Raw genomic sequence first — 27,916 nt, forward strand, 5'->3', positions numbered from 1 at the left:
TCCCTGTCCAAATTTTAACTGATTGCACTCTTATCTGTATACTTAAACTCTGGTTAAAAAGTACAAAATTAAATGTGCTGTACTCAATATAGTATTGTAAAATAGCATCGCAGGCAAAGAAAAACTAAGGTTTATTGGTTGCACTCTGCCTTTTTATGATTCAGTCTTTTTATGACTAATAAAAATTCTCACTAAATGCCTTCTTGATCTTCTTACTTACAAACAGCGGCCTAGTTAGTTTGAATAGTGATGTGGGAAATAACCTGTCTCACAGACTAATAAGAGACAGATGATCTGTTCTCAAGAAGCGCTGAACACGGTGCCCTTTCTGGTGAGGTACTGCATTTGTTTCTAAAGGTTAGCCATGACAGGCTTTCATTTTTTCTGCTTTCTGTATCTCCGGACAGCTTGGGCACATGTCTGATGCTACATCTTAATGCTGTGTGATAATGCAAATATGACTGTTCTGTAATCTGTTTTCAATGAAAGAGAAGTTAGTTATGGAACTGTTATCTTCAATCCTTGCAATGATATTTGTAGCAGGTTGTTTCATTTATAGCCTTTATGTTTATACAGGCTTGGTGAAAGCATTGCAGCAAATAATGCTTACAGGCAACAAGAAGTGGAGCACGCATCAAAAAGGATCCAAACGCAGTCACCCTTGACCAGCATTTCTTTGGTGAGGTGTTCTTCATCCTGTCCTCCTAGTGACGAATCCACAACTTCAAATATTCAGGAATTAATACAAAAACTTCATTCTGGACTAAAGGTTAGTAGAATTTATATACCCTTGTTAAATACTGACTTTTTTTAACAGAAATTAAAATCCAAGTGTCAGGCTATAGCACATGTGTCAGTTAAGTTCAGTTTAGATTCTTGCCTGTTTAGAACGTGCTCCGCTTAGCAAGCTCCTGAGCAGAATTCAGTGATGTTTCTTTGTACTACATCAGAAGCTGGGCTCCTGAAGATCCCTTTCTCCAGTGGTGTTGCCCACACTCATCTGACATCTGTCTGCACATCTGACAGCTATAGTCTCAACAGCTTAGACATGCTGGGACACGTATGAGTGTCCTCCTCCCCCTGCTCCCCGAGAAATAACCTGTGATAAAATACAGATGATATGCTGCTTTAGAAGAGTATGGTGCAACGCTTGTATGCCTAAACATGCATACAAGCATTTTGCTTTTCTTGCCTGTAGCTGACTGTTTCACATCCGCAGTTCAATTTTTGTGGCCTTTTTGGAAAGGCACTGTTACTACTTCAGAAAAAAGTTTTTGTTTCCCTCTGCAGCAACATGCGTTGTGAATGAGACACTCCTAACAGGGACCACAGACAGTGTGCTGTTTTGTGGGCCATGCTATCAGATGCTGAATATATTTCCTCTTTCTCTTTTCTGTTCAAAGCAAGTTAGTAGCTTTGTAGCTGCTTTAGACTGAGTGATGGATGATTACTTCTGTTTTCTTCTGGCTTAAAAGAACTGTATGCAAATTGGGAAAATGAACAAAGTGCCTGTTAACAGCTTGAGATCATAGAATCATGCAGGTTGGAAAAGACCCTTGAGATGCAGTCTAACTGTAAACCTGACACTGCCAAGCCCACCCTTGAGCCGTGTCGGAGTGCCGCGGCTGCATGGCTTTTAAAGACCCATGGGGATGGTGACTTGGCCATGTCCCTGGGCAGCCTGTGCCAGTACTTGACAACCCTTCTGGGGAAGAAAATTCTCCTAATATCCAATGTAAATGTCCCCTGGCACAACCTGAGGCTGTTTCCTCCTGTCCTGCTGCTTCTTTACTTGGGAGAAGAGACTGACCACCACCTGCCTACCGCTGCCTTTCAGGTAGCTGTAGGGAGTGATAAGATCCCTCTGGGCTGAGCACCCCCAGCTGCCCCCCCTTCCCCCCCAGCCGTGTGCCCCAGCCCCTTCCCCAGCCCCCTGCCCGGCTCTGGACACGCTCCAGCCCCCCTACGTCCCTCTGGGCCTGAGGGGCCCGAAACTGAACCCAGGGCTCGAGGTGCGGCCCCACCAGCGCCGAGCACAGGGGCACGGGCACTGCCCTGGCCCTGCTGGCCACACCGTTTCGGATCCGAGCCAGGGTGCTGTTGGCCTCCTGGGCCACCTGGGCACACTGGGGGCTCATGTCCAGCCGGCTGCTGGCCAGCACCCCCGGGCCCTTTCCATGGGGCAGCTTTGAGCCGCTCTGCCCCCAGCCCGCAGCGCTGTGGGGCTGCTGTGACCCACGGGCAGGACCCGGCACTTGGCCATGTTGAACCTCACACAACTGGCCTTGGTCCATCCGCCCAGCCTGCCCAGACCCCCCGCAGAGCCTCCTGCCCCCAGCACGTCAGCACTCCCCCCAGCCTGGTGCCAGCTGCTACAGTTCAGAGGTTAAAGATGTCTCGAACACCGCTCCGGGAATGCGGCTTTTCCCGCGGGGAGCTGCGTGTGGCCGGGGCGCGCCGAGTGTCGCAGCCGCCCGGCTCGGGAAGGCAGCCTGGGCGCTGGAGCTGCCGCAGGTCGGGAGCCGCGGGCGCAGCCCCGCGTTGGCCGTGCCGGCCCGGCAGCCTTTCCCGTGCCTCTGGGCTCGGGGCGAGGCCTGGGGGGCGGCGGGGCCGGGCGGCTGCTGGCGGCGGCTCCCTGCCCTGTCGCGGGGCGAGTGCCGAGGGGCGGCAGGAGAGAAGGGAGCGGGCGAGGGGGCGCGGTGCTGAGCGGCGGCGGCACAAGGAGGGCCGCCCGCAGGGTCCCCGGGGCGCAGCCCGGAGGCGGCGGGGGCCGGGGCCGCGTGCCCCGCGGGAGGTGCCGGGAGAGGCCGCGCCCTGGGTGCCGGCGCCGCGCGCCCCGCCCGCTGGCCCGTGGGCTGCCCGGGCGGCGCACAGCGACCCCTAGTGGTGTGCGGCCGCTCGGCCCCGCCCCCGGCGCCCCCCGCCTCGGCTTGGCGCCCCGCTGCGGGGACGCGGGGCACTCTGCGCCAGCGCCCCCCGCTCCTTGTCGGAGCTGACAAGAACGACCCTCGCCGAGGGACCGGCTCCGCTCCGCCGCTGCAGCGATCGGGCAAACGGCCCCAGCAGCCGGCGCTGCTTCGCTGCGGGCGCTGCCGCCGCCTTCTCCCCCCGCGCCTGGTTGCCGGGGCCGCCCCGCAGCGCTGCCCGTGCCCAGTGCGCAGCAGCCGCGGCGCCAGGCTGTGCTGCTGCCGTTTTTCAAGGGAGAAAGCTATCTAGGAATTGAGCCAATCTTTTCTTAGACCTTCCAATTAGTAGACTTTTCCTTTAAAAATCAATAGACACATTAACTTAAAATATCCAGTACTCCATCTCTGTGCGTTCCATGTGTTGTGTGAAGCTCAAATGTATGTAAAAATAATACTTAAAAAAAAAACACTCAGAAAATACTTTTAATAGTATTACCATACAAAAAGAGTGAAGGGAAGTTCTAGAAGCATTTCTTACAGTAGTAGTATCTAAAAGGACATAGAGCTGGCAAGTTTGCAAGCAGAAAAAGAAACTTGTTTCCTACTTTAGGGACAGGAAAATGAGAACTGGAGCTATGTGGGGGCTGCTGCAAATACGCCAAAAAAAATCTTATCTAATGGGTCAAAATGGTGCAGAGACGGTAGCTTCTCCGTAGGTGGGATGGCTTGCATATATCACCAGCTGTTCAAAACTGCTGTTATAGTAGTATTGCCTTAAGAAAAAACATCTCAAAACAAGTAGCAGTCTCACTTGGCATTTATTTTAATAAACACTTCAGAGTTGTTGTGTGGTATATGGTAAATTTCCTTTAGCAAGTCAGTGGGCTAACATAGTAAGTCTGTTCTGGATACTGTCCTTTAAGAACAACTTTCCTGGGCCTTTTGTGATAATCTGTGTGTTGAGAAGGCTATGGCATATGAATAAGGATTTTTAGCCACGTGTATTTTGTGCTGTAATTATTTGGACGTATTACTTCAGGTTTCCTATGAGGGGACTGCTAATTCTCCAGCAAAGATTAGACCAAGGGGAATCATTTTAGAGTGTGATGTTACTCTTTCGCAGTGCTGGACTGATAGTCTGAACTGAAAAGCTAGTGGACAGGTAGGATTCACAGAACTGAGCTTTTTAGGCACATGTTACCTGGCTAAGTAAATACAAATTTAGGGTAGCAGTAATTGGAAACTCCTTTCACAGATGAAGGAGCCGTTCCCCGATATGAGGATATCTGATATAATGGATGTCTACGAGCAGAAGCTGTCAACATTAGCAGTGAGTACAGCCTAACATGTATGGGTACGTTGCTGTCTGTGCATTCAGAAAGCATTCATGACAAATGTTCTTCTTGCGTGCAGTCTAAAGAAACAAGGCTGCAAGACCTTTTGGAAGCCAAGGCAGCAGCTCTGGCTCAGGCTGATAGGCTGATGGCTCAGTACCGATGTCAGAGAGCCCAGGCTGAGACCGAGGTAAGGAGCTTCCTTCTGGGACCCGGGTGGGACTAAGAGTTATGTGGGTAGCTTTACCTATGATTGCATGCGTTGGAACTCTATGCTGCTTAGCTGTAAGCTACACTTGCAAGTTAGGACAGTCTTAATTTTCACCATAAACATCCTGGCTTCTTCTGGATTGTTTGGAACAGTTTTCTTCTAATGTCTGTTTCCCTTGTGGGAAGTTTACAAAAGTAACCTCCTGTAGTGATAATTGTTAGTCAGCCATAAGTGTTAATTTAATGGTAGTAATCTTGAAAATAAAGCCACTATTCTATATAGAATTTGCTGGTATAGGAAAACTGTTGCCTGTTTGTACCTTTTAATAACTTGTCAAAGATGAAATTTCAAACAAAGGTTGCTTCTGTGCAGTATATATTTGAGGTATGCATTGAAAACTCAGAATCATTTCTATTCTTTAAATGTTACAATGAAGATTGGGCTGCAGATTACTAAATCCATACCTAAAATGTATCATCTTTTACTTTCTTCTTTCCTCTCCCCTTACACTGTCTATAAAGGGAGCTTAAAGGAATTTAGTGAACAAATTAATTTGTGGTTAATATTAGGTGAGAGAAATCCTTTTCTTAGTGTAGCTGATGGTATTTTAGCGTTAGATCTATGGCCTGAAGTATGCCTATTACAAAGTGACTTGTGAAACAGAATTGCTTGTAACTGTGGGGGTTATCTTTCCACTCAAAAGGCAAGAACTCTTGCTGCAATGTTGAAGGATGCAGAACGAAAAAATGAAGAACTTAATGATTTGCTGAAAGCTCAGCAGGTAGAATCTGAAAGAGCACAGACTGATATTGAGCAGCTCTTTCAACACAACAGGAAATTACAAACAGTTGCTGAAGAACATGAAATACTGAAAAAATCCTCTGTTGATCTTCTTCGGAGGTAAGGCACGTAAGATCTTGAAGCAAATACTTTGTATTCAAAGAGCAGTGAAGCCCTTTTTACTGGGCTAAGAACATTAGAAGGGCAGCATTACATGCTACTTCGTGTTTTTAAGTGAAAAATTTGTTATTGTTTTCTTTCTTCTGTATGCTTGTCAATGAGGTTAACTTAAGTCATTCAAGAAGTCAATGTGTTAAATGAAACAACAACTGAAGTTGAAGGTCCAGTTCAGGAAATAGCATGAACTTGGTATAAAAGGGAGCATTGTTCTCTAAGAAAAATTAACAATGCTTAGTTTCTATTAGTATTATACCGTATTCTTGGCGTCTTTCTTTCATCTTACATGCTGTCTTGACATGCTATAAACAATCTGGAGCAGCAGCCATGAGCTGTATGTCTGCATGAGGTAGGAGCTTGCATCTTTGATCACTTCTGTAGCAAATTTGACTGAAATTAGGTAAAAGTGAGGTAGGAAGGATGGAGGCACTTGCGTGTCCTAAATTATTTATAAGCATTATTTCTTTATGATCTTAAGCTCAAAAAGGACATGTGAGACACAAAAAGTATGTAAAATTAGAAACTATTTTTTATGTTTATGAAAATAGAATGTGCTTTGGAAGAATAAGAGCTTGAAAGAGCTTTGGCTTTTCAGCTCATATGAGCTGTCCCCATCACTAGGTGTCAGCAAGGCAAAGAAGCTGATTAAATTGAGAGCAAGTTCCTTGCTTAAATAATGGGTAGCAGGTATTATATGAGACAATTTTGGAGGCATATTGCTGCCTGTAAGGGAGTCACTGAGGGAGGAAATATGTATAAAACTTTTTTCCATGATGGGGTTTCTTGAGTCAGTATCTAGTATGGTCACTATGGAAGTGCCTCCTTTTTTTGCTTGAATTGTATGTAGCCATATGCTCGGTGAACACTTATTTGACTAGTTCATGTGAAATAAAACAGCCTCTGTCTAGTATCTAATAGTTGTAAATTCTCCAAAATAGGAACAAATAGCTTATAACGTGTTATAAACCTTATAATGTGTTTATAAAGCAAAAACTTGCTTTCTAAACAATCTGCACGCTTTAAATATGCTGTTCCATAAAAACAATCAGATAACTGACACCAGGGGAGAGAATTTTCTTTTAGTAGGAACACATTTGCTCAGAGTGTGATATCTGCTTCATAAACTTGTATTAAATGCACATTGCATCGTTTTTAGTATCACGAGACAACTGGAGGTCCTAGACTGACTCAAAGGGTCCTTTAAAAGATGACTGAAAATAGCTAATTTATAATAGTTTGTATATATCAAATTTCTAAAGGCATCTGTATGTTTTGTCAGTTCTTAAGAGTTTTCTAATGGAGGAAGGTTGTTTCCTGATAATTAATAATCAAGAGTATGTAAGGGATCCACTGAAGGTTGATTTGTTGGGTTTTGTTTGTTTTTTTTTTCTATCTCCAAGTATGTTCATTTAACAAACAAACAAACAAAAAAACACCCAAAAAACCCCAACACCCAAACAACAACCAGAAAATCCTGAACTGGCCCCCCCCTCCCCCTGCAAACACCTTGCTTTTAGCTTGAGTGGGATGATTGCAGACATGATGTAAAGTATTTTTATTTGACAAACTATTAAAGTAAAAGCTTTTCAAAAGTACTTATAGCCTTCAACCACAACCCTGTAATTAATTTGTAGGTATGAAACAACTGAAAGACAATATAAAGATCTACAGATTACATGCAATTCACTAAATAAGCAAATGGAGGCAGTGAAGAAACTAAATGAATCACTTAAGCAACAGAATGACAGGTAAGTTCAGTTCAGTCTCGTTAAAGCAAATTAAAGATAAACAGTAATACTAAATGGCATTTTAGTCTCAATTTTTCAACTGTGCTTTAAGTAACATCTAAGAAATGGAGTTACTGGAAGCAAAATAAGCTTCATTGCTTTGTATGTGTATGTTAGATGAAAATCCATAGTAGTGACTTTGGTGGTTTATTTTGTTTACTGCTGTTATTGGTTGGGAGCAGGGAGGAATATCTACAGACTTCGGTGACAATAGGAATTAAAGAGCAATGAAGACAACGCAATTCTTGGGGAGGTTTTGTGGGGGGAGGTGTTTTTTGGTTGTTGTTGAGTTCTTAAATGCTGTTACCACCCAAGGATTTCCACGTATTCCCTTTTAGCCTGCGAGGTTCCTCTGTAATGTTATAGATCAGGGAAAAAAAAAACCAACCACCCAACCCTGCTAAACTGATACATTTTAAAAATATATTGGAAATAGTGATGGTTGGTATTCTGTCTGTGGTATAAAATATCATTCCTCGACCATGAAACTAGCATTACTTATGTCTTCTTGAGGACTACCTATAATTTTTTTCCTTTTTGACCTTTCACCAATATAACCTGGGGAATAGGGTTCCTCTTTGAGAGGTTTTATTTAATACTTAATTTTGCAGAAGATAACTTTTAAAATATGCTTACAGGCAGACCTTGTATTCAGTTTAGAAATAAAACTTGGTTTTACTTGCAAAGTTTAGTTCATCCTTCCAGGCTGTTGCCTTGTCAGTAATCAGAGCAGTCCCAATCACTGCCTTGAATTCTGATTCAAATGGAAAAAAATTCATACAGATACATCAGTTTGGTTTGGAATAAATTTGGACACTTACTTTTGCTGATGCAATACGCGGCTCAGTGTAATTGGGAGATATTCTGATAAAAGCTGCCCCTCTCTAAAGGTGGGTCGGGGGAGCAGTTATTACGTAGATATTCTTGAACTGCCACAAATAAGATGAAGGCCATGGAAATATATTCCCTCCCATCTTGCTAGAGGCTGCAGCTTAGAAACTGGTAGGTAGGAAGTGGATAAACAAGTAAATGAGCGACAGCAGATGCCATTTAGGCAAGGCAAAATTAGGCTAACTAGTAACAGAAAAAGTAGATTAGCTTCACAGAGTATAAAGAACTGGGATTATAGTTATAATGCTGGTAGATGACAGTACCTCTGTATTTAATGATTGTGGAAGCAAAATAATTATCCTAACTAGCAAAAGCTGAAGCAGACATATATGGGATACGGCAGTATCGTATGAAACGTATACCGAGTGTTTGCAACAATCTGGAAGATGTTCAGAACGGTCTTGGAAAATCTTTATGCATAAATGGGCTTGCATGGATAATACCTGAAGCATTTTACTAGCGGTATTGTTGATTTAGGAGCATACCAATAGCTAAAGCCCCAGCACCCTTAGTCACTAGTGGCGATGAATTTTGAGTTGGGTTGAATGGCACTGTCAGTCCTGTCAGGGTATTTTGAATGCTTTGTGGCTGTAATCAAAAGCGACAGTTTCTGGTGTTTAAGCTCCAGGAATCAACCTTTTCAGTAGTTTCTACGGTGGCTCTATGACCAGAGAAGGGAAATGACTTTTTTAGGGGAGGAAATGGAAATAAAGTCTGTCTGTGCTCATACCTTGCAAATTCATAGGTTTGATCATTTGAAGCTCTGACATAACTGGAAATTACACAGAAATCATTCCAGCTTCTTAGGACAGAGAAATGGCAGCATATCTCACTTTGATCATTAAAATGTATTTCTTTGCAACTTTAGGACTGCTGCACAATTGGTAGAAACTGAACATCACAGAAAAGAATTAGAGCAACAGCTACAGGAGAGAGATGGCAAAATAGCAAGTAAGTCACTTACCTAAAGGTCACTGAGCCTTGAGAACTAGCTAGATTAACCAGGTGTTATTAGGGGCTCTAGATAAGCAGCTGTATCTTACCAGTAACTTGTAAACCTTAAAAGTTAGCCAGGGATACATAATTTAAACAGTTGAATGTAACAAATACAGATTTCTAATTTTTTTTGGAAAGCACACATAAATTTGATTTCCCAGACTATATGGACCTCACTAAATCTCTGCACATCATCATATGTCCCTTCAGGATCTTTATACAGCATGTCTATTAGAACCATTTTCTGTAGGAACTGCGAATTCCAAGAGCTTAATTTAACTTTTCTGCAAATGACTGGAAGCAACCGCTAAAGCCTAGCAGTAGGTGGCACTACTCAGTAATTCAATTATTAGCAGCCAGCTGAGTCTAAAAAAGAAAAAAACCCACCAAAAAATAAACAAACAAAAAAACCCCACCCAAAACAAAACATAAAACCAACAAAAACCCCTCAAACTTGTTTCCCAGGCAGTGCAGTATCTCTTTTAAGTTTGGCAACTCATCTTTTAATGTGTTTGTTTTCTTAAGCCTTGCAACAGAAAATAAAAGTTCTGGAAGAAAAACTGAAAGCTCAGCAGAAAGAAAAAACGGATATGGAAGAAACTATAGATATGCTTAGAAAGGAATTAAGTAAAACAGAGCAAGCAAGGAAAGAACTGAGTATCAAGGTAAGGAATTATTTGCGCCTGCATTCTAGAGACTGGAATTTTAGGTATCTGTTTAACTGATGAAGTTGGCAAATCAATAGTTCAGTAGTAAATTAGGTAAAGAATCTAGAGTAGTCTGTGTAGTGGACAAGAACAAATTCAACTTTAATTGCATGTCTTTTGAGTAGCTGAACTTGAATTTAAGAGAGAAGTAGTCAAGGTCAGGTTCTAATGAGGCTGTATGAAGCATGGTGTGTGAGTACATAACGTCTGAAAGGAGAAAAAAACCAACAAAAAATAAGTGTGTAGTACAATATTAAATTAGTAGCACATTCCTCTTCAGTAGTTTTGACTACTGTAAAATACAGATTGGCTTACTTTCTCCCCTTATGTCCTGAATTAAGGTACATATGCTACATATGTACACACCAAAATGCATCTGAATTTGGTCTTTGAAATTCTAATAAAATGTCTATTTTTATATCTAAGAAAAATAGTCTTTTTTCAAGAGAGAGACCAGTTTGGCTATACCACATTAACAGGGTAGTATTTTAAAAAGCCAAAACTAAATCCCTGAAACTTTAGTGCAGCCTGTATGTTCTTGCCTGTAGGTAAGGCTCCCTGTAAACTCTCAAGGCAGAGCTTCATCTTTCATGCAAACTGATCAGCAAATAGCTAAGTGTGCAGTCTGGCAAATGTATTTACCATATTTCCATTTCCCTGGGAGCAAAGTCTAATCTCTCCAGGGAAGATTATCCGTATATAGCAAATATTTCCCTTGTTCCCAGTAAATACTTACTGTGGGGGGCTTGAAATGAAATGTGGATGGTTGAACTCTGAACACTTCTGCTTAAATAGGGCTATGATAACACGGGGGTTGGTGCTTTCCCATAGTATCTTAACATTTTGAAATGTGGCAGTAGCTGTAATCATTCATGTGCACCACCTGTATAACTGAGTGATTTTTTTGAAACAAACTTGTAATTTTAAAACTTCTTTTTAATCACTTGCTTAAATTCACCGCCAGGCCACTCAGCATTCATTCTATTGTGTGGTTTTCAGTTGATAATGGAGGAAATCATAACATTTTGTTTGTTTCTACAGGCATCTTCTCTGGAAGTTCAAAAATCCCAGTTGGAGGGACGCTTGGAAGAAAAAGAAGCACTTGTGAAACTACAGAAGGAAGAACTGAACAGACACTCCAATATGATTGCAATGATTCACAGTCTAAGTGGTGGCAAGTTAAGTGCAGAGGCAGTGAACCTCAGTTTATAGGGCTCTGTTAGGACTTCTAGTAGTTTATACATATGTATGAATATATGTAAAGAATTTTAAACCTGAAGCTAGCATACTGTCTTGATTTGAAAAAAAAAACAACAAACAACTAAAATTAAAGTAGCCTAACTGTGAGCTGAGAAGGAAAAAGTAGTTAATTGTGGAAGCTTTGATCCAAAAGAACTGAGCTACTGTATAGCAAATAGGTCTTCTGGTAGTCGTGGTAAGAACTATTACCATCTGTATTGGGAGCTGAACGCAACTTTTGCTAGTGACTAACCTTCCTAAATATATACAGGGAAACGTAAAGCAAAATAGGAGTCACTGTCAACGTTTTTTGTCTGTATGTTCTTCTATTGGTGGTCTGACAAGCAGCATGCTTTATAGGCTAAGCACTTTTATAACTTAATCTTGTTAATTTTGTCTCTTCTGATTAACATCATTTGTGCAGTGGTGCTTCCTGATGTCTGAGATGCAAACATAAAAATAAAATGGATATCAATTAGAACGTGCTACATTGAAAGCTGTGTTTATCAGCATATTTGTGCAAGTGCTTCAAAGAGGAGTTTCTCGTTATGAGAAGACATGAATTTGAGCAAGTAGAATACGTTTAAATGACTTCTCAGCAAGTAGCAACAATTAGGGAAAGCATGCTAAAATGAAATACGTGAGTGTATAAATATTTCTTAAATACTAGATAATACTTTCCTAATCCTACACTTCTTTTCATTCTTTAAAAAGATCTGCACTTTTTTGATACTCCTATCTGGTATGTGCTGGCTATTGTCAGCACTGTCGTTTTCTCCTGCACACCGACAGGATTTCATGTATTGTTCATAGTATAACTATTCAGGTCATTTTGTGTTTTAAAAAATATACTTTCATACGAAATACTAGTACTGGAATTTGATGCACGCTTTTGAAGGGGCAGAACACTTTTCTGTTCTTACACGTGACATGAATAACATGTCTTTTAGCAGTTGGTAGAACTATTTCATTAGTAATCTGTATTTTGGTAGAACTACCAGCATTTTGGATAATCTAATGTGTATCTTTTGCTGTAGCATTTTTGCCTTTATTTGTATCTTAAATTGTAATGGCTAGATTTTAAAATACTTGAGATTCTTTATTGTTCAGTTGTGTAATAGATGTGTCTTACTGAGTCTGTTCAACTCATGTCTAAGTACAGCCTCGTACATTCTGTTGCGATTATACAACATCAGATGAATTGTATCTATTATAACTTGTTACTGAAATATAGCTTTTATAACTTAACCACAGGTAAGGTTTATAGATATTGTTCTGGTCTCTGAAGACCAGGGGAATAAAAAATAAAATAAAAATAGCTGCTTTATTTTCTGTGGTTTATGTATTCTGTTAAGAGAGGTAAATTACAGGGATGACTGCCAACTTTGTGCACAACGCATGCAGTTTGGAGGCCTTACTGCATTAAATGCAGTTATAGCTTAGGAAGGTCATACCCAAATATCAGAATTGCTGAGTTGAGGGGGTTTGTTAGTTTTGCAGAAACAGTTGGGAAGGGAAGCTTCCTTAACCATAAATTTTTAATTTGGTCTAACGGGTTAAGAAATTAAAGTGTCTAAGTAAATTTGCAGACGTGGGTTCATTTCTGTTTAAGTCTCTTGGTCACGGGGAAAGGGTAAGTAAATGTTTGGTTTGCTCCTTTTCTGCCAGAAGCTGCTCATGTAAAGAAATTCCAGTAGGAAATGCCAAGTGTAATACTAATTTAACTGATAAATGCTGGTCTGACTTTTGTTTTAGAATGGTGGAATAGGAGGGCAAGAATGTCAAGCTGCTCACCCAAGCAAGGTTATGCAGCAGTAAGATTCATGTCACCAGAAAATGGTAAACAAATCTTTGGAGTTTACATGATAGAAATCTAGAGTAATAAGTATGGCGTATAAATATTGATTATTTTTTTTTTCTTTTTTTTTTAGTTTTATTTGGGGTTCCCCCCGGTCTGTGGTTAAAGATGCTGCTCAGTATGCTGCTCTAAGCCAAGTGTTGCTGAACTCTGTCCAGTTGCATAACAAACAAATGCGTGGACACATCAAGCTGCTTTGACAGCATTTCTGTGTTCTTTCCTGGCAGTGCTCTTCCAATTGGTAATGAATAGTGGCTAACAGAACTAGCAAATACACTGATGTCCGTTTAAAACTTTGTTCAAAACGTAGCGCTTTTCACTGTAGGAAAACCTGTAGATTTTTATACTTAATTCATGCGGAGAAATAGCTACAGTCTGGGGTTTTGCTTTTAGGCATCCTGATATTATCGGTGTTCATAATAGCTCTGTAATAAGGTTCCCTGTGCAGTTTTTATAGTTGTTGCATGCTGTATCCAATATGCTGTTGGACTTTTTTCTTTCCCCACAGGCTTCCTCATTTAGTGCAGAGAGTAGCTGGCACCAGTACAACAGCTCTTCCAGAGAGTCAATTTTTAATTATCTGTGTTATGTCAGGTTGTCAATTGCCTGTTTTGCAAGTGCAGAGACTCTTGAGCTGTCTTAGTTCCGAGCAACCTCGCGTCTCCTTACTGGGCATTCTGGTACTTCTGTCTGAAAGTAGATGGCTCTTCTTCTGCATCATCTGGAGGAAGCTTTCCATTCAGCATGTGGCTTTATATAGCTTTGTACGTTATTTCAGTCGTGCTGTAAAAACAGTGGTTTTCTGTAGCATGTGTTTTCTGTGCTTTCTAGTTCATTTTGGTGTATTCTTGGGGGATAATGACACAGTAAACAGTTTGGAGTTGATGCTCTTCAGTTCATCATCTGTTGTATGTTGTCTTCATCTTACCACCCCCCTTCTTTTTGGTCTCGCTCCTGCATTCTTTGATCTTTTTCTCCTTCTCTGCTAGTGGTTTATTTTAGGCTTTCACTTTCCCCTACTTCTCCATCTCTCCACTTATCTTTCACCACTGATTCTAAGTGACGGTGCCTGTCACTTGTTTCTCCCCAGTGAAGCCTCGGTCCTGTATTGAAATTATGAAGTTTTTCTTGTGTGCTTTTGGGTCTGGGAGTGGATTCTCTCCCACCCCTGGGATACAACAGGCTGTGGAATTGGAACGCTTGACTTCTGAATTGTGCAGTTGATCATCCTCACCTGCACAGAAGATGTAACATGAAGCTTTTCCTGAAACAGTTCCCGTAGTGTCATTGTCCTCCCCCTATGCTTCCCCCTTATAATCAAGGCAGAGCGTTTTTGTCTTATTAGTCTGCTCAAAATATCTGTGCTGTGTGTGTGTGCTAGCACGGGCAACTTAATGTAAGCAAAAAAACCCTTTCCTCCCAGGCTTGTGAAAGTTGGGCTGGAATTTTCTTAACTTCAGGATGAAGTTAATGTCCTGCGCAAACGGTGGGACTGCAGAGCTGTACGAACGGAAAGCATGGCCTTGCTGTAGGAAGTGATCCTAAATGTAAGTGCTGGTAAGTAAGCCCTGTGTAACACCAGCGATATAATGGTCAGCTGATACGGTCTTTGGGAGGTATTTCAGGAATTATTTCGTACTGATTGTGAGTAGTAGGATTTATTTAGTGGTGATGGTAAAATTCAGGGTAAAGAAGTCTGAAAACCACTTACACTACAGCTTCAGCAGTGGCGAAAGTGTTAACTGCTGGTTAGGATTTATGGCTTGTTTATGCTGACAATTTTCTTGATTCATAGGTATGTGTCTAGTTCTCTAAGAGTTGTCTAGCAGTGCACTCTTCTGGAATAAGTGCAGGTCAAAAAAGGGATAAACTCAGCTGAAACTGTGATACTCAGCTTTATAGGTTTGCTGTAAGTGTTCTTGTGAAGATGTAAGAAGAGGTTCTCTGCTCCCTTTTCTTAGAGTTTATTGTTGGCAGCCAAAGATCAAGTATTTTTAGGCAAGTACTTACTCACAAAAAACACTTTCAACCTTGCAAAGTTGGCTTTTATACATAAAAACTCCTCCATGCATTCCCATCTGGTTACTTTTGAAATCTTCGGATTTGTTCGCTGTCTGGAACAGGCTTCCTTTCCAACTCCTTCTCACCAGCTTCCCTTCTGCAGCGTGATCAGACTGGGAACAGCCTGCAGCCTGCTAGCTTTATATCCCCAGTGACACGTTCATCTCCCTCTACCCTAGTCCGATCTACATTGGCTTCTTTTCTAGCAGTACATGGAAGTGAGGTATAACTAGTTAGGCTGAATTATGCCGCACTGAAAACTGTGTAGCTGTTGATGTAAATATCCTGGTAGTCCTGGACCGTGCCTGGCAAGCAGGGCAAGATGCTTCCCCGCTGCTGGAACAGCAGTCTGGGTGGTTCTGCTCACTGCTGGGAAAATTAGGATGTCCCTTTTGGAACAGAAATAACAAGGTAGCATGATCCTCATGTTTATGTCCAGCCTCTCTGAGAACCTCAGGCTGGCAGGTGCAAACAGTTGCAGGATGTCAAACCCTTGCCAAGGAACGAGCTTGTGCCCCTTCTGTCCTGGTCCTGTTTGACCGGGAGTTAACTGGTGGTCCTGGGTGAGGAGCTGTGGTCAGCTGGAACATCTGGGTCTTATGGGTGATTCCTGTAAAGGGGAATTAGTAAGAGCAGCCAGCGCGTTTGGTGCTTGGCAGTAGTGTCTTGTGTACGGGATTGGAAGCTCTCCCTGCCTCCCCTTGCGCCTGCCTGGCTTTCTGACCGAACTGTAAAAGCAAGTTGGAGCCTGGAAGGTGGGGGTTGTTCTGGGTTGTGTTTGCTTTGGTTGGTTGAGGTTTTGGGGTTTTTATGACCATCAGCTTTTGTCTGAAAATGGGAGCTGGGGAGTCACGGGAGCCCTTATGCGCTATGTTGCTGCCATCGATGTGTTTACAGCCTGTCTTCCTGACCTGTTGTTGGGTTCTGTGTTGGAAACATTGTAGCCACTTTGCTCATAACTATTCATTTATTATATTTTTTTTTTTTTTACTAAGGGTGTCTTTGGAAATACACAAGTCTACTGGTATATTTCTGTTAAAACTTCTGTGGCGTTTGCCCCACTATAATTTCAGGAGAATGTGTAAGAGCATCACTGCGCGCTGCATTCTTCCCTCTGCCCGTATCTTCCCTTCTAAATGGGAGGTTTGTGGAGAAACCACTAAAAAGGCAAAACAAAACTAGTAACAACGCTAGTGGGGCAGCAGTTTTCTCCTTTAGCCTTACATATTGTCAGCGTTGACTGGGGAAGCAAATGGGACAGACAGTGTTGGGGTAAGGCACCGGGCTGGGAGGGAAGGAATGGGGTCTGCCTACCACGGAGGTGTAGCCTTGCCGTGCCGCTGTGACCTCCTTGCCATGCCAGCTGTGCCGGCTGTGACCGCTGTGACCTCCTTGCTGTGCCACTGTGACCTAACCTGGGAAACGGGACTGCAGGGACAAAACTGGCCATGGTCTAGGCAAGCAAGCAATTGGGAAGCAATTAATGGCAATTGGGAAGTGTTCAACCTCGTTGTAGCGAACACACGTAGCGTTACGCTTGTGAAGCTGAATCCAAAGCTGTTAGGCTAACAGCTGAGCCTTTGTACAACCTGAGGAAAGACTTTATGTAGCATATGGGGGCAGGCGTGAAGGTAGAAAGCACCTTGAAGCATATTTGGGAATGATCTGAAGTATCTCTTGAGCCAGTACGCAATCCCAGGCCTGAAGACAGCGTACTGTGTGCTGCGTGTGACGGAAGCCGCTGGGGCCCTTAAGGAAACCAGCAACGAACCCAAGGGCAGCGTTACTCGGCAGCGGGCACTGAGGCTCTCGTGGCTTACATGGGCTTCGGAAGCACTGCTTGCTTGCAGGGCTTTAAAGTGTCTTTCCCCTCTAAAGCTCTGGATCAAAACTCTTCAGTGCTTGAGAAATGCGGTGAAGGTGCTTACGTATTTCTCCTTGCAGCGTGGGAACCTAGGGGGAGAGCCGCTGCCCTTGCGTTGGGGTTTTTCTGTGAGTTACGCCCAGCACTGGTCGTGCTTTGGGAATAAAGAATGGGGGCAGAGTGCAGGGAAAGGAGACTGTGTCACAAGATCCTAAAGGCATTGATAGGCGTGGAAAAGTCCCAGATTTCCTTGGCTCAGCTACCGTAGTATAATAATCGACTGCAATTTTCTTTAGATGTGGTTGGCTCGTGATACAGAGTCGGTTCCAAGTCCAGCCTGTGGGTTGTCAGTTAATACGCGCTGATTAAATTCTGTGGGATCCTGTTCCTTTGGGCCAAAGTACATCTTTGAAAAGGTTATCTCTGCGTGGAGAACAAACAGAGATAACGAGAAGATCCCCCTCCTGCTGCTGGGATCTCCCACACAGCAGGATGGGTAGCCCTTGGTTTACCCATACATAGCTAAGCCTTTACGTGAGAGAGCAAATGATGTATTAGTTACATTTTTCTTCAGAGTAACTGAGCTAACGATATGTTTTAGGATTTTGCACTGTATTAAGTTATTAAAAACTAATTTTGTAAGTAAGCAGCTGTTGTTTTGGCTCAGTGGTACTTCAGAATGACCTGTCTGGCTGTATTATTTGCTTATATTGATACTCCAGTGTTGCATTTCAGTTGTGTTTTACAGTACAGCCAGAATGTCCTGTAACCTTTGAAGGAAATACAAGGCTATTGTAATTTAAAAATCCAGAGGCTTCTGATAAGCCCCGGGGAAGAAATCCAGTGCTGCTCAGTTGCAATATATTTTGTTTAATCTTGGTTGGAGGGTAGGGGCCACAGTCAGAAGCCATTTCTGCTTGCTTGTGTGTTGTATCAAGTGCCTTAATTGTTTCTCTTTTTATCTTTTAAGGATAAAGCTTAGAAAAATGTCTTTGGTTTATTTTTATCGTGTATTGAGCAATTGGAAGTGAATCTGGTTTTAAAAGAAGCCTTTTAATTTTCTTATATTCAGGATGAGATGAATCAATACAACTTTATTGTGGCTTTCTAAGGCAGCAGGAAATCTTGGAGAGCTATTGTGTTCTTTTGGTGTCGGTTTAACGGTTTGCTTCACGGTTTTGTGCTGTTGCCTTGCTTGTGTTCTGCAAAGACTAAGGCAATGCCTTTATGCCTTGCTTGTGTTCTGCAAGAGCAGAAGTCATTTTTATCGGGCGTGTGGGGGGCTGTTAGTGTGCTGGGGAGCAGCATCCTCTCTGCACGTGAGGCTGTTGTCACTCCTTCACCTGTTTAAGGTCCGTGGCTGAAGTGCTGTGTATTTTGAGGCGTGGTGTGCTCAGGGCATGCGATCTTTGGGCTGGCTTGATGCGTGCGACCCTCCAAGGTGACTGCGCTCCCCTGGCGAGGTTTGCAGGCTCCCGGACTCCATGCGGTGCCAGAGGCTGCTCCTGCCTCTCCTGGCGTGAGCAGAACACAGCTGCAGCTTCAACTGCTCCATCACACGCTGCTGCTGAGACTGTGCTCGAACACTTGTGTATGTGTGAAGAGCCTTTGCCTGTGTGTAATTGAACAGGTAGAGATAAAATATCTAACGTATAGCCTTTCCCATTCATTCCTGTATGGTACTCGCCGTTACGGAACCTACATAATGATTACCTTCATGTTGCTGACAGAGAATCCAGATGCCAAAAATTGGTGTAAACTGCTAATTTGGGACTCCTTACGTGAAAATTTGAAAGCCTCCATTTCTTAGTCCATGATGCTTCATACAAGCATGCACAGATAGACTTTCTGTAGCTCCAAAGAACGGCTCTTGGTGGCTTAGGCTGCAGCCCTGGCACACAGGACTTCCACGCGCTTCCACGCAAACCGGGGGGTTTCAACCTAGCTGCACAGAAAACAAAGCCAGATACGGCGGCTGTCTGTCTAAAACTTGGTGTAAACCTCTGGCTTGCCATCATGCAGGTACTTTGTGGTGAAGCCTGAAGCCTCCCGACATACTAATGCAGCAAGCGGTTACTTGAATCTTAAAATCAACTTTTCCCACTTCTGACTCATACAGCAGGCAGCTTCTGCAGGAGAGTGGAAGGGGACATGCAGACAGCAGCGTCTCCTTCGCCGCCTGACTGCCTTCCTCCCCACGCAGGCCTGTCTCTTATGCAGAAGGAGGCAGAGCCCCCAGGGGAAAAATAGCATCTAATCGCATCGCTGGAAGCGGAGCGCTTACGCACGCAGGTGCTGAAGCGAGGTCGCGCAGCCTCCAATTTGAGTTCTATTTCTGAAGCCCGGAGTACTCAAATGACACTTTTTTTCCTTCCCCCTTTCCCTCCTAGTCCCGAGCCTTGTTTATGATAAATCTAACTACTCGAGGCCTGATGATACTGTTTATGTTTATTCATAAGCTGGTGAGAAGAAGGGATGGCAGCTAGACCTACACTGCAGAGCCAGTTTATTATCCTACCAAGTCTGTGCACAAGGAGGATGCAGACAACTGTTGCTGGAGGGTGAAAAGCCCCCTGGCCAAGCCCGGGTGAGTGCAAGTCCTGAGGTACAGCTCTCCAGGAGGTGGCTTCTCTGTTTGATGGGGGGTGGCACTTTAAGTCTCCTCCGTCTTTCCCTAATGTCCTGTTGAGGGCAAACTGATGGTTTATATCAGTAAGTCTCAGGTTGGAGGGTAAGTGTTTGAAAAGTCGGTGTTTACATTCCATGAGAAGGCTCCCATGGCATGTGCGGTGTTAGCGCCGCGTGTGCGATTTAAGCTGTCACACCAGCCATGCACGGTCGGGCCATGGGAGCGGTTTTTGCCCCACGGGCAAAGCGGCGTGGGATGGCTGGCACAACAGAAACCGCAGTGTCCCCTCCACTGTCACCTCCCCAAAACTCTTCTGTTTCCCAGAACTTAAGGTAGAAAGTGATTAGAGGAGAGATAGGAGGAGTGGTGCTAATCTTTGGGAAGTATTTTCCATTCATTGCAGTGTTGAAGTGTGATAAAATTTTTAAATCGAGTAGCTGAAGCCTGGCATTAGTCTCTGTCTGTTGTTCAGTGATAACGTTTTCCTGGATTTCTCCCAGGCTCATTAAACACTGTCAGTCCCAGGCAAGTCCAACAAGGACGTGTGCTCGGATGAGAACTCTGCCGGACTGAAATATTAAACAAAGACCGTTCATCCACTGACACAAACCGGTCATTTTTTGTTGGGTAGTTACAGTGGTGCCTCACAACTCGGGGGTGAGCTGCGGGATTCAGTGGGTTACAGATGCCAGCTGGGCTCTGCTGGCTTCTGTACTTGTGCTTAGCCCAAGGTAAAGTTAAACTCGGCAATTTAGGTCAAAACCTGTTTCACTGCTGTCTAAAGTAGCTTTCCACAGTTCATGTACGTGGCCAGCTCCATTCAGTAAGGCGTTTTGTGTATTACACAAGCAATTGCGTAACAACTACAAATAGCACAATAGCTTTGAGCTTTTTCTTAGTCTCTCCTTATTATTCCTCTTTGCAAAAGTCTCTCTAAAATCTTCAGCGCTTTCTGGGGAAGGAGGTGGGATTTTTTCCTTCTTCCAGGAACAGGTCTGCAGTCTAAGACACCATCTGAATCATTAATTTTATATATAAACACCACTATTTACTATAAAGAGCCCCACAACTAAAGTAGCATTTGCGGCGTGTCCTTTTGGGGTAATCTTTGCTGCTTGGCTCGGTTCTTTACGGTACATATGTACTTCTTTCTCTGGGGTTTTTGTCTCCATAAAGGGTAAGAAAGGATGTGTTTATTTTTACCCATTTAGAAGGGGATAAAGCTTGGATCAGATCTGGGACCTGAGTGCAGCACTCGGTTAGCAACACTTACAAAGGCTGAGCTAGGCAAGTGAAACTGGATTTTGTTATCTTGTGTTAGAGGCTCTGGCATGCTTGTATCTTTAGAACATTAAAAGCTAAACGTCCTCAGATTCAAGATCTGATTTCCTGCCTTTAGGCAGGAAAAATGCTAATGTGAATGCTAGCCACAAACCTATTTTGCTGAGAAACCCCACAAACTCAGCAAAAATGGTTTTCCAGCACCTTAAGACTATTAATACCTTGACTGGGAAATTTGTTTGCAGATATTACTGCACGCTGATGTTGCATTTTTAATACCGCTGTTTAGCAAAGAGAATATTGGCTGGTTTATATAGACTCAAGTAGGTCGATAAGTGGGTAACAGATGCATGTGACATGCTGGAAAACCACTTACAGAACAATAGCCAAGGTCACTCCATGTCATTTCTGCAGCATGTCACAGAACCACGGAGCCAGGTCTCCCACACCTACTCTTCTAACTGGGAGAAATGTAAACTCCTCTTCACAGAGCCATGCATAAATTGACTTCAGAAGAGAAGGCAGACAGTGGCAGGGGCTGGTTACTATGGCTATGCGCTCTAAATGGGGAAATCAAGCCAACAATCGCTGTATACATTAACTATATTTGTATATGAAGGCAGCTCATTGCCAGCAGCTGTGTGAAGGTGTCATGCTGAAACCCCAACTTTGTCGATGCCAGTCAAGGACTTGGTGACTTTCATGCGTTTAAAGCAGCACGTACTGAGAGCAGCAAAGTGCATGTGCTGTGGGATGGGGTCCTTTGCCCTCCTTAAGCCCTTGTTTTGCCCTACGCAAAAGGGACCTTGGCTTCCTCGTCTCCATGTCCCTAGTGATCCTAGAACAGCCCAGGTTGGAAGGGACCTTGAAAGATCATCTGATCCAACTTCTTCTGGGAAAGGGAGCCTAGATGAGACTATCTGGCACGTTATCCGATGGGAACCCAACCCCCCCCAGTGATGGGGGCTCTGCCACGTCCCTGGCAGGTTGCTTCACTAGGGTGGAAAGGGCATGTCGTGATGCTGGCTTGCATGTCCTGGTGGTGCTAGCTGGCCCACCCTCTGGGGCACAGAATAAGAAAAAAACAATTTCTGCCCGCGTTGGCTTCAGCGTTCAGCTTCTAGCCAGCTCCTGACCTGTCGCTCCACCACCGGAGCAGCTTTCCCTTTATCAAACATCGTTGGGATCCATCAGTGAGGGCTAAAGTACCTGTGGGTGGGGTGAGATCTGCAGCGTAACCACAGCTGTGGTTTCGTTGGTTACAAAATAAGTAAAATCTTTGATCTTTCCTTTTGGAAGTTATCGGTTAAAGCCGGTGTTTCTACAGGTACCCGGCCAACACAGTTCCCTTGGTTTGTTGCAGGGGCCATCAGAGCTGGGCGATGGTTTCCCCCTTCACACAGCGCTGCACGAACAGGTAAGCGGGTATGTACGGGCTCTTCCTGAAATCCCTGCGGGCTTGTCCTGCTGGCTGCCGAGCCCTGGCTGTGGAGGTGAAGAAAAGGCTTTGTCCGTTGTCTGGGTGCCCGGCTGCAGAGTGATTCTGCCTTAAAATGTAGTGAGGAAGCAACTGGCACTAAATCTGGCTCTGGGAGCTCACCTGCACATCAATCCTGTGCACGCCTGCCTGCAGTGGGGGGCTGCCCAAAGCCTCCCGTCGGGGCAGAGGAGACCTCCTCCGATGAGCATGGAGGGAGTAAGCAGCTCGGTGGAGTGTGCACTGGCTGCAAAGGTGCTTTGCTGCACCTAGGCACGCTCTGGGGCAGAGCCTGGGTGGATAAGCGGCTGTATATAACGGGCACTTATGTACGCAATAACGGATCTCCCGTGGGGGTGCCACGCTGGTAGGCAAGGGGGCTTGAGCTCAGGCTGTTACCACCAAAGGCTCCGGCTGAAGCTCTTGTTCCTGCCTCCAGTGCCCAGATTTCCTGCAAGCAGGAGCAGCGGGCTTGCGAACTGTGGCGAGACGGTTTGTAGCGTGGCGCCCGAGGCTGGGGAGCACTGCCGCTGCCTCCTGCCAGCCCTAATTCCCTCTGGAGGCTGAAGAGGTTTTTGCACTTGAAGTAGGGGCTGAATCTTTAATCCGGAATGGGAAATAGAGCGTATTTGCTGTGGATGTAAAGGCTTGCCTTTTGAAAACAGACTAGACTGTTGCAATCTGCAAATCTTTTAATTAGCCTGAGTTCAAATGAATTAAAAACTGTCATTTAAAGAATTAAGTGCTTGCGGATTTTACTGACTCCTGAATGATCTTAATGGGAAAAAAAAACCCAGATGCTTGCAACTTTCCATATAATTAAAAATAATTTAAATCTGCCTGCGTGTAAATGAAGAAATCAGCAAATAATTAAGACAAGTTACTAGCAATGGCTGTATTTAACGTTACATATAGAATACAGCCAGGCTAAAAATTCTTGAATAGGTCTACTCTGATACCAGAGATAGTGCAAGCTATTATCAGTCTTCTGCAGTGGCTGAAACACCTCTCTTAGGGGGGGACAGGGCAGACACAGACTTTCACTGGTGGATTAACTGTGTCACTTAGTTTTAGTCTTTAAAGGTTAAATGGCTTAATGGTTGAGCAGCTTGCGTGTTGCTGCTTGAAATGTCCCCTGTACCACTGAAACCTTGCCTGCTGGTGGGAATGAGGGGCAGCCACAGCCAACACCAGAAGTTCGGTGCTGGCAGGACTCGAAGTAGGATTTTTTTGTGCTGTTTTTTGATATGTTCTTCATTTTAAAAAAAATAAATATATATATAAAAAGCCCTAACCCAATTCTTCTAACAGCCTAACCTGGGAGCGGAAGGGGCTGCTTTGTGAGGCTCTGGTCATGCAGAATAAGCACAAGCCTCTTTAGAGGACTGGTGACCGCTGGTTGCCTTATGCTTCTTGCAGTAGCTCTGCCCTTAAAACAGCACTCCGCTGTTTGGCACTGTGCTCTTCCCGGGAGCCCCAGCTAGTGTTCCTCTTCCCAGGGTCGTTCTGAAACGGGAGCTTCCTGAAGGGGAGAAAAGGGAAATAATAATAAATAAATAAATAGAAAAGCCTGATAAAATGAATGAATGCTAGTGATTACTCATTCGATGAACACAGGAAGGTGGAATCAGCTTTTAAAAAGCTTGTAGGAATACAAACACTCGGATGCCTTAGTCACCATCTGTCCTCACCATACAGAAACATTAAGGCTATTTGAACTCCTTAACTATATGTTTCTTATTTCAACGTAGTTGGATTTCTTTTTATCTAATCTTTTAATTTCCTGGATCAGTGATGCTTGGTTGGAGGCTAATGGCAGCATCATTGTCATAATCCAAACTGTAATTCTGCCCTTAGTGTGTGTTTCTCTTCAGGTTCAATACATAAATACTGGGCTGGATTTACTTGAACTGGCTGATCAGAACACTGTTGGTGTAGGAGGATGGAATATCCTCTGTGTATTTGCATTTTAATACTAACGATCTGTTCCTATCATCAGTTCATGCAGAATTTTCAGCTTTTATTTAAGTGTCCTAATCCTTTATGGCTAGGAGGATAGCCTCTCAGCATACTCTCTGCTGGGTTCCTCTTTTGGTGTGTCAGATCTCGAAAGAAATTCTGGTAGACATAAGTGCTGAATCCTGAGAATGATAAATTAGATGCTGGTGCTTAATATGTTTTGTCAAGTTGTAAACACACCCAGGGCGCTGTGTCTGTCCTGCTGCTTCAGCGAGGGGTTTGTTTTCGGGGAGGAAGGGGATGTCTTTGAAGGCAGTGGTGAATAAAGGAGGAGTGAGATGGAGATGATATCTGCTAATTATTCTTTCTTGCCCATCTTTGTTTTGTAGGCGCAGAGCCACAAGCTCTCCTGGCGCTCTCCTGCCACGGGCCGGGTCTAAGAAGAGAATGGCGCGGAGGGAGACCGCAGGTCCCAGATGATCTCATCCTCAGGTGAGGGCAGGGAGAAAGGGGGGGATGCTAAGGACAGTGAGGCGATACGACTCTGTTGAGGCATGGCTGGCTGCCTGTGGCCTGGCCGGCTCTTTGGGCACGATGTGACGGATCGATATCAGCAGATATCGTGCCCGCGTGCGCTCGCTCAGCCCGTCGCCGCCGAGCAGGGCGGTGGGACAGACCCCAGCCCTGCCCCAAGAAGGAGCCTGTGCACAACCAGCTCTCCTTTGCTCATACCTCTCACTGCGGGGTCTGGTGACGGCGGTGGGAGACGCTTCATGGGGATGGGTGGACCAAGGTGGGCGTTGCTGACTCCCAGAGCCTGGCTTTGTGCAGGGATGCGGATGGCCCTTTTTTCCATCTTACCACTTCATCAGCCGTTCCCTGTCAGAGGGCTCAGCAGAGCCCCGTGTGACTTGTCACGCGTTGTTGCTGCTGACAAACAGGCTGTGATATGGGGAACAGGAAGACAGTGGAAGATTTTGTTTCAGTTAGCCAGAACCTTCTTTCCATAAGCTGTACAAAAGCACTCATTCATACTTGGGTTTTTTAATGCTCATTAAAACACATCTTGAAGCTGTAGTCAGAAGGATCATGTCCTTTCTGGCGAAGGGAGTGTTTGGGTGGGTTTTTTCTTTGAACTTTACGTGTACGCTGTGATCAAATCAGAAAGACCTGCCTGCATCCCACTGGACTAGATGCAGGGGATAGAATTGGCGCCCACCATTGGACTCAGTCTTAAGCGGCATTTGGCTTCTTATTTCTGGGGAATGGATCTATATGTCTGCTTTCTGATTCTTTCTGTCATTGAAATAAATTCTACTGACTGGTCTCACACTCCAGTCTGCATGCATTTTTCACGCCAAGGCACAGATGCTCCGTGTGGCAGTAGAGAACCATAAGTGGCTCAGGTGTATTCAGGACAGTTCCCTCATTGCTGCAAGTAGCTAAAAGTCAAGTCTGTGTGCCCAGTGAAGAGTGAGCTAGATTTCCCTGAGACGTAACTTGAAGTGTAATAGGCATCGCTATTATCTTTGAATGTGTCTACTTATTCTGTTTTGAACGATGGCGCCTCTTGGTGCTATTGCTCCTCATACCTTCGGTATCTAAAACCTGCACCCCTCCTCCTTAATTTAGAATAAACTGGTGTATACTAATAGCAAGTTGTTCCTGCCCGACCCGTTTATTCTGAATATACTTCCTACTTTTTAAACTGAGGAAGCATGGAAGAGATGACCCATCTGGTAAGACGCCCATCTCACCATGGGGAGGAGGTGGGACTTGCTCCGAAGGGACTGTCAGATCTTACAGCCCGAATGCCCGGCGGATTTTCATGGTCCAGCAGCGTGATCATGATCAGCCTGCTTAGTCCCTTGTCTTTGGAGGTAATCAGCTTTGTAACTCCACGCAGAGAAAGCAGTGGGTACTTAATGCCTCATTCTTTATACAGATGTAGCCCCTACCTCTGTCTCCATCAGCTTCCCTTTCCTAGAAAGGTGTCATGATTTCTGTATCACAGTGATTTTTTTTCTTTCCCTGAGGATGGGTACATTGCAGATCTTGAAGTACGGATGTGTGCCAGTAATGGATGAATGCAGGCATCCAGACCATGCCGGCCATGCAATGGAAATCCTCTGCACTTAAGCCCTGCAATTCCTTCTCTGCGGTTCTGTGCACATTTGGGTGAGGATGGGAGGGGACGTTTTTCTGCTTTGGAAAATCCCTGTTCGTCAACTGCAGTACAGCAAGAAGGATCAGCATTTCCACCAGGATCAGTAAATCTTGATAGGCAAGAAGAGTAATCCAACTCTAGAAAATGCTTCTCTTTTTTTTTTTTTCCATAGCGTATTTTCATACACCAAAACAGCCCATGTTTTTGTCAAAGTTCTGTGTTAAAATCTGAAGCTAGCATTTTGCTGTAAATTTGGATTCTTTGAAAACCATCAGTGATGATTAAAAAAAACCCTAATTATATACATCTTGCTGTAGCTCTATAAAGAAAAACGTTATTTGGTTGCCCTGTGCCCTGCAGGAGTTGTTAGGCTCCCGTTCTCCCCTCTAGCAGAGGCGAGGCGCAGGCAGAGCAGCACCTGGAGGGGTGAGATGAAGGACCACCCGCACCCCCAGGCAGGGCACGAACAGCCCTCCCAGCAAGGCGATTCTGAACTGCTCTTTTGGCCAACAGGTGTGAATGGAGCTGCTGGTGCGAAGTTTCTGTGGTTCAAGCTTGGATAGATCAAACCCTGAGGTTTCCTGTTGAGTGAGTCTTGATGAAAATTTAACAAGTTACTCGGCTGGGCTGGTGGTCCTGTCAAATGAGTTGTTTGGCGGTTTGACGCCGCTGAGCGACTGATATTTATAAGTGAAGCTTCAGAGGTCCCCGCTGAGGCAGAGCACGTCTCCCATTCTCACTCGGCGTTCTTATAGCAACCTAGCTTCGCATCGTCATACCAGACACAGGATGTTTTTTCCTTCCCCTTTTGTTTTCTAGATCACTGTGTAAGACTGAAGTGTGTGTATGGCAGGTACTTTGGCTTTGTGCAATAAGCCTCAGGTATATAATCTAATATTTTTTTTCTCCCTATCTTTTTTTTTCCTGTAAAGACAAAATATGTATTTCAATTACAAAAAAAAAAATAAAAAATCAATTCTGTTACAGCAGCTGGGGAGCTGGTATGACTCTAAAGGGAGTTATGCCTCTAACTTCACTGGAAGTCTGAGCTGCAGCTCGCTGTCATGGCAAAGGCAGTCGTCCCCTGCAAAGGCAATGCCCGGCCGATCTCGGCAGTGTGCTCTCGGTGGGTTTTGGGCTAGACATGCAGCACAGCCTTTCTCCAACGGGCTCGGTGGGTTTCTCTGGGTAGTCTGGCATGGCCTTTTCTCACTGTAGCATCCCCGACCCTCTCTCCTGTAGCCCCTGGCACCTCTGCCTTTGCCTCCCCCCGCCAGCGCCAGGCAGTGGGAGCCCGCAGCAGCCCCGCATGCTGCAGCCCAGCCTCATCCCACCTCACCCGCTGCCCCCTGCAGATACTAACCCGAGGTTAGGCATGATGTGTTCATCCCGTTTTGTTTCGTGCAGAAAAGAGGCTGAGCCTACAGCGCCGGGGGCTTTGCTGGCAGCAGAATTTCAGCTGTGGTGCCAGGCTCGGTGCTGGGCGGGCGCTGAGCCCGGGAGCCGGAGCCTGGCGCAGCGGAAGCGGGGAGCGCGGCGGCAGGGGAGCTCGGCTGCGGTACGGCGGCGATGTGCAGCACCACTTCGGCTGC

At 44.6% G+C, this 27,916-nt stretch overlaps 2 protein-coding genes across 3 annotated transcripts in view; both read left to right on the forward strand.

The window, feature by feature from the left end:
- CIP2A (cellular inhibitor of PP2A) overlaps nt 1–12,355 on the forward strand; it is a 28,200-nt gene extending 15,845 nt beyond the window's left edge. For both annotated transcript variants that reach the window (XM_037378206.1, XM_037378207.1), the window contains 8 exons: nt 577–769; nt 4,162–4,236; nt 4,320–4,430; nt 5,155–5,351; nt 7,043–7,156; nt 8,955–9,037; nt 9,608–9,747; nt 10,831–12,355. In XM_037378206.1, the coding sequence (XP_037234103.1) occupies nt 577–769; nt 4,162–4,236; nt 4,320–4,430; nt 5,155–5,351; nt 7,043–7,156; nt 8,955–9,037; nt 9,608–9,747; nt 10,831–11,001 (1,084 nt within the window). In that variant the 3' untranslated portion in view covers nt 11,002–12,355. The remainder of the gene's footprint in view (nt 1–576; nt 770–4,161; nt 4,237–4,319; nt 4,431–5,154; nt 5,352–7,042; nt 7,157–8,954; nt 9,038–9,607; nt 9,748–10,830) is intronic.
- The window catches only part of MYH15 (myosin heavy chain 15), a 69,804-nt gene continuing 54,081 nt past the window's right edge, over nt 12,194–27,916 (forward strand). The window contains exons 1-5 of the mRNA XM_037378205.1: nt 12,194–12,282; nt 12,784–12,867; nt 12,960–13,127; nt 22,085–22,138; nt 24,547–24,649. The gene's annotated coding sequence lies outside the window, so the exon portion shown is untranslated. The remainder of the gene's footprint in view (nt 12,283–12,783; nt 12,868–12,959; nt 13,128–22,084; nt 22,139–24,546; nt 24,650–27,916) is intronic.

The sequence above is a fragment of the Falco rusticolus genome, chromosome 2, assembly GCF_015220075.1.
Source record: "Falco rusticolus isolate bFalRus1 chromosome 2, bFalRus1.pri, whole genome shotgun sequence".
NCBI classification, from domain to species: domain Eukaryota; kingdom Metazoa; phylum Chordata; class Aves; order Falconiformes; family Falconidae; genus Falco; species Falco rusticolus.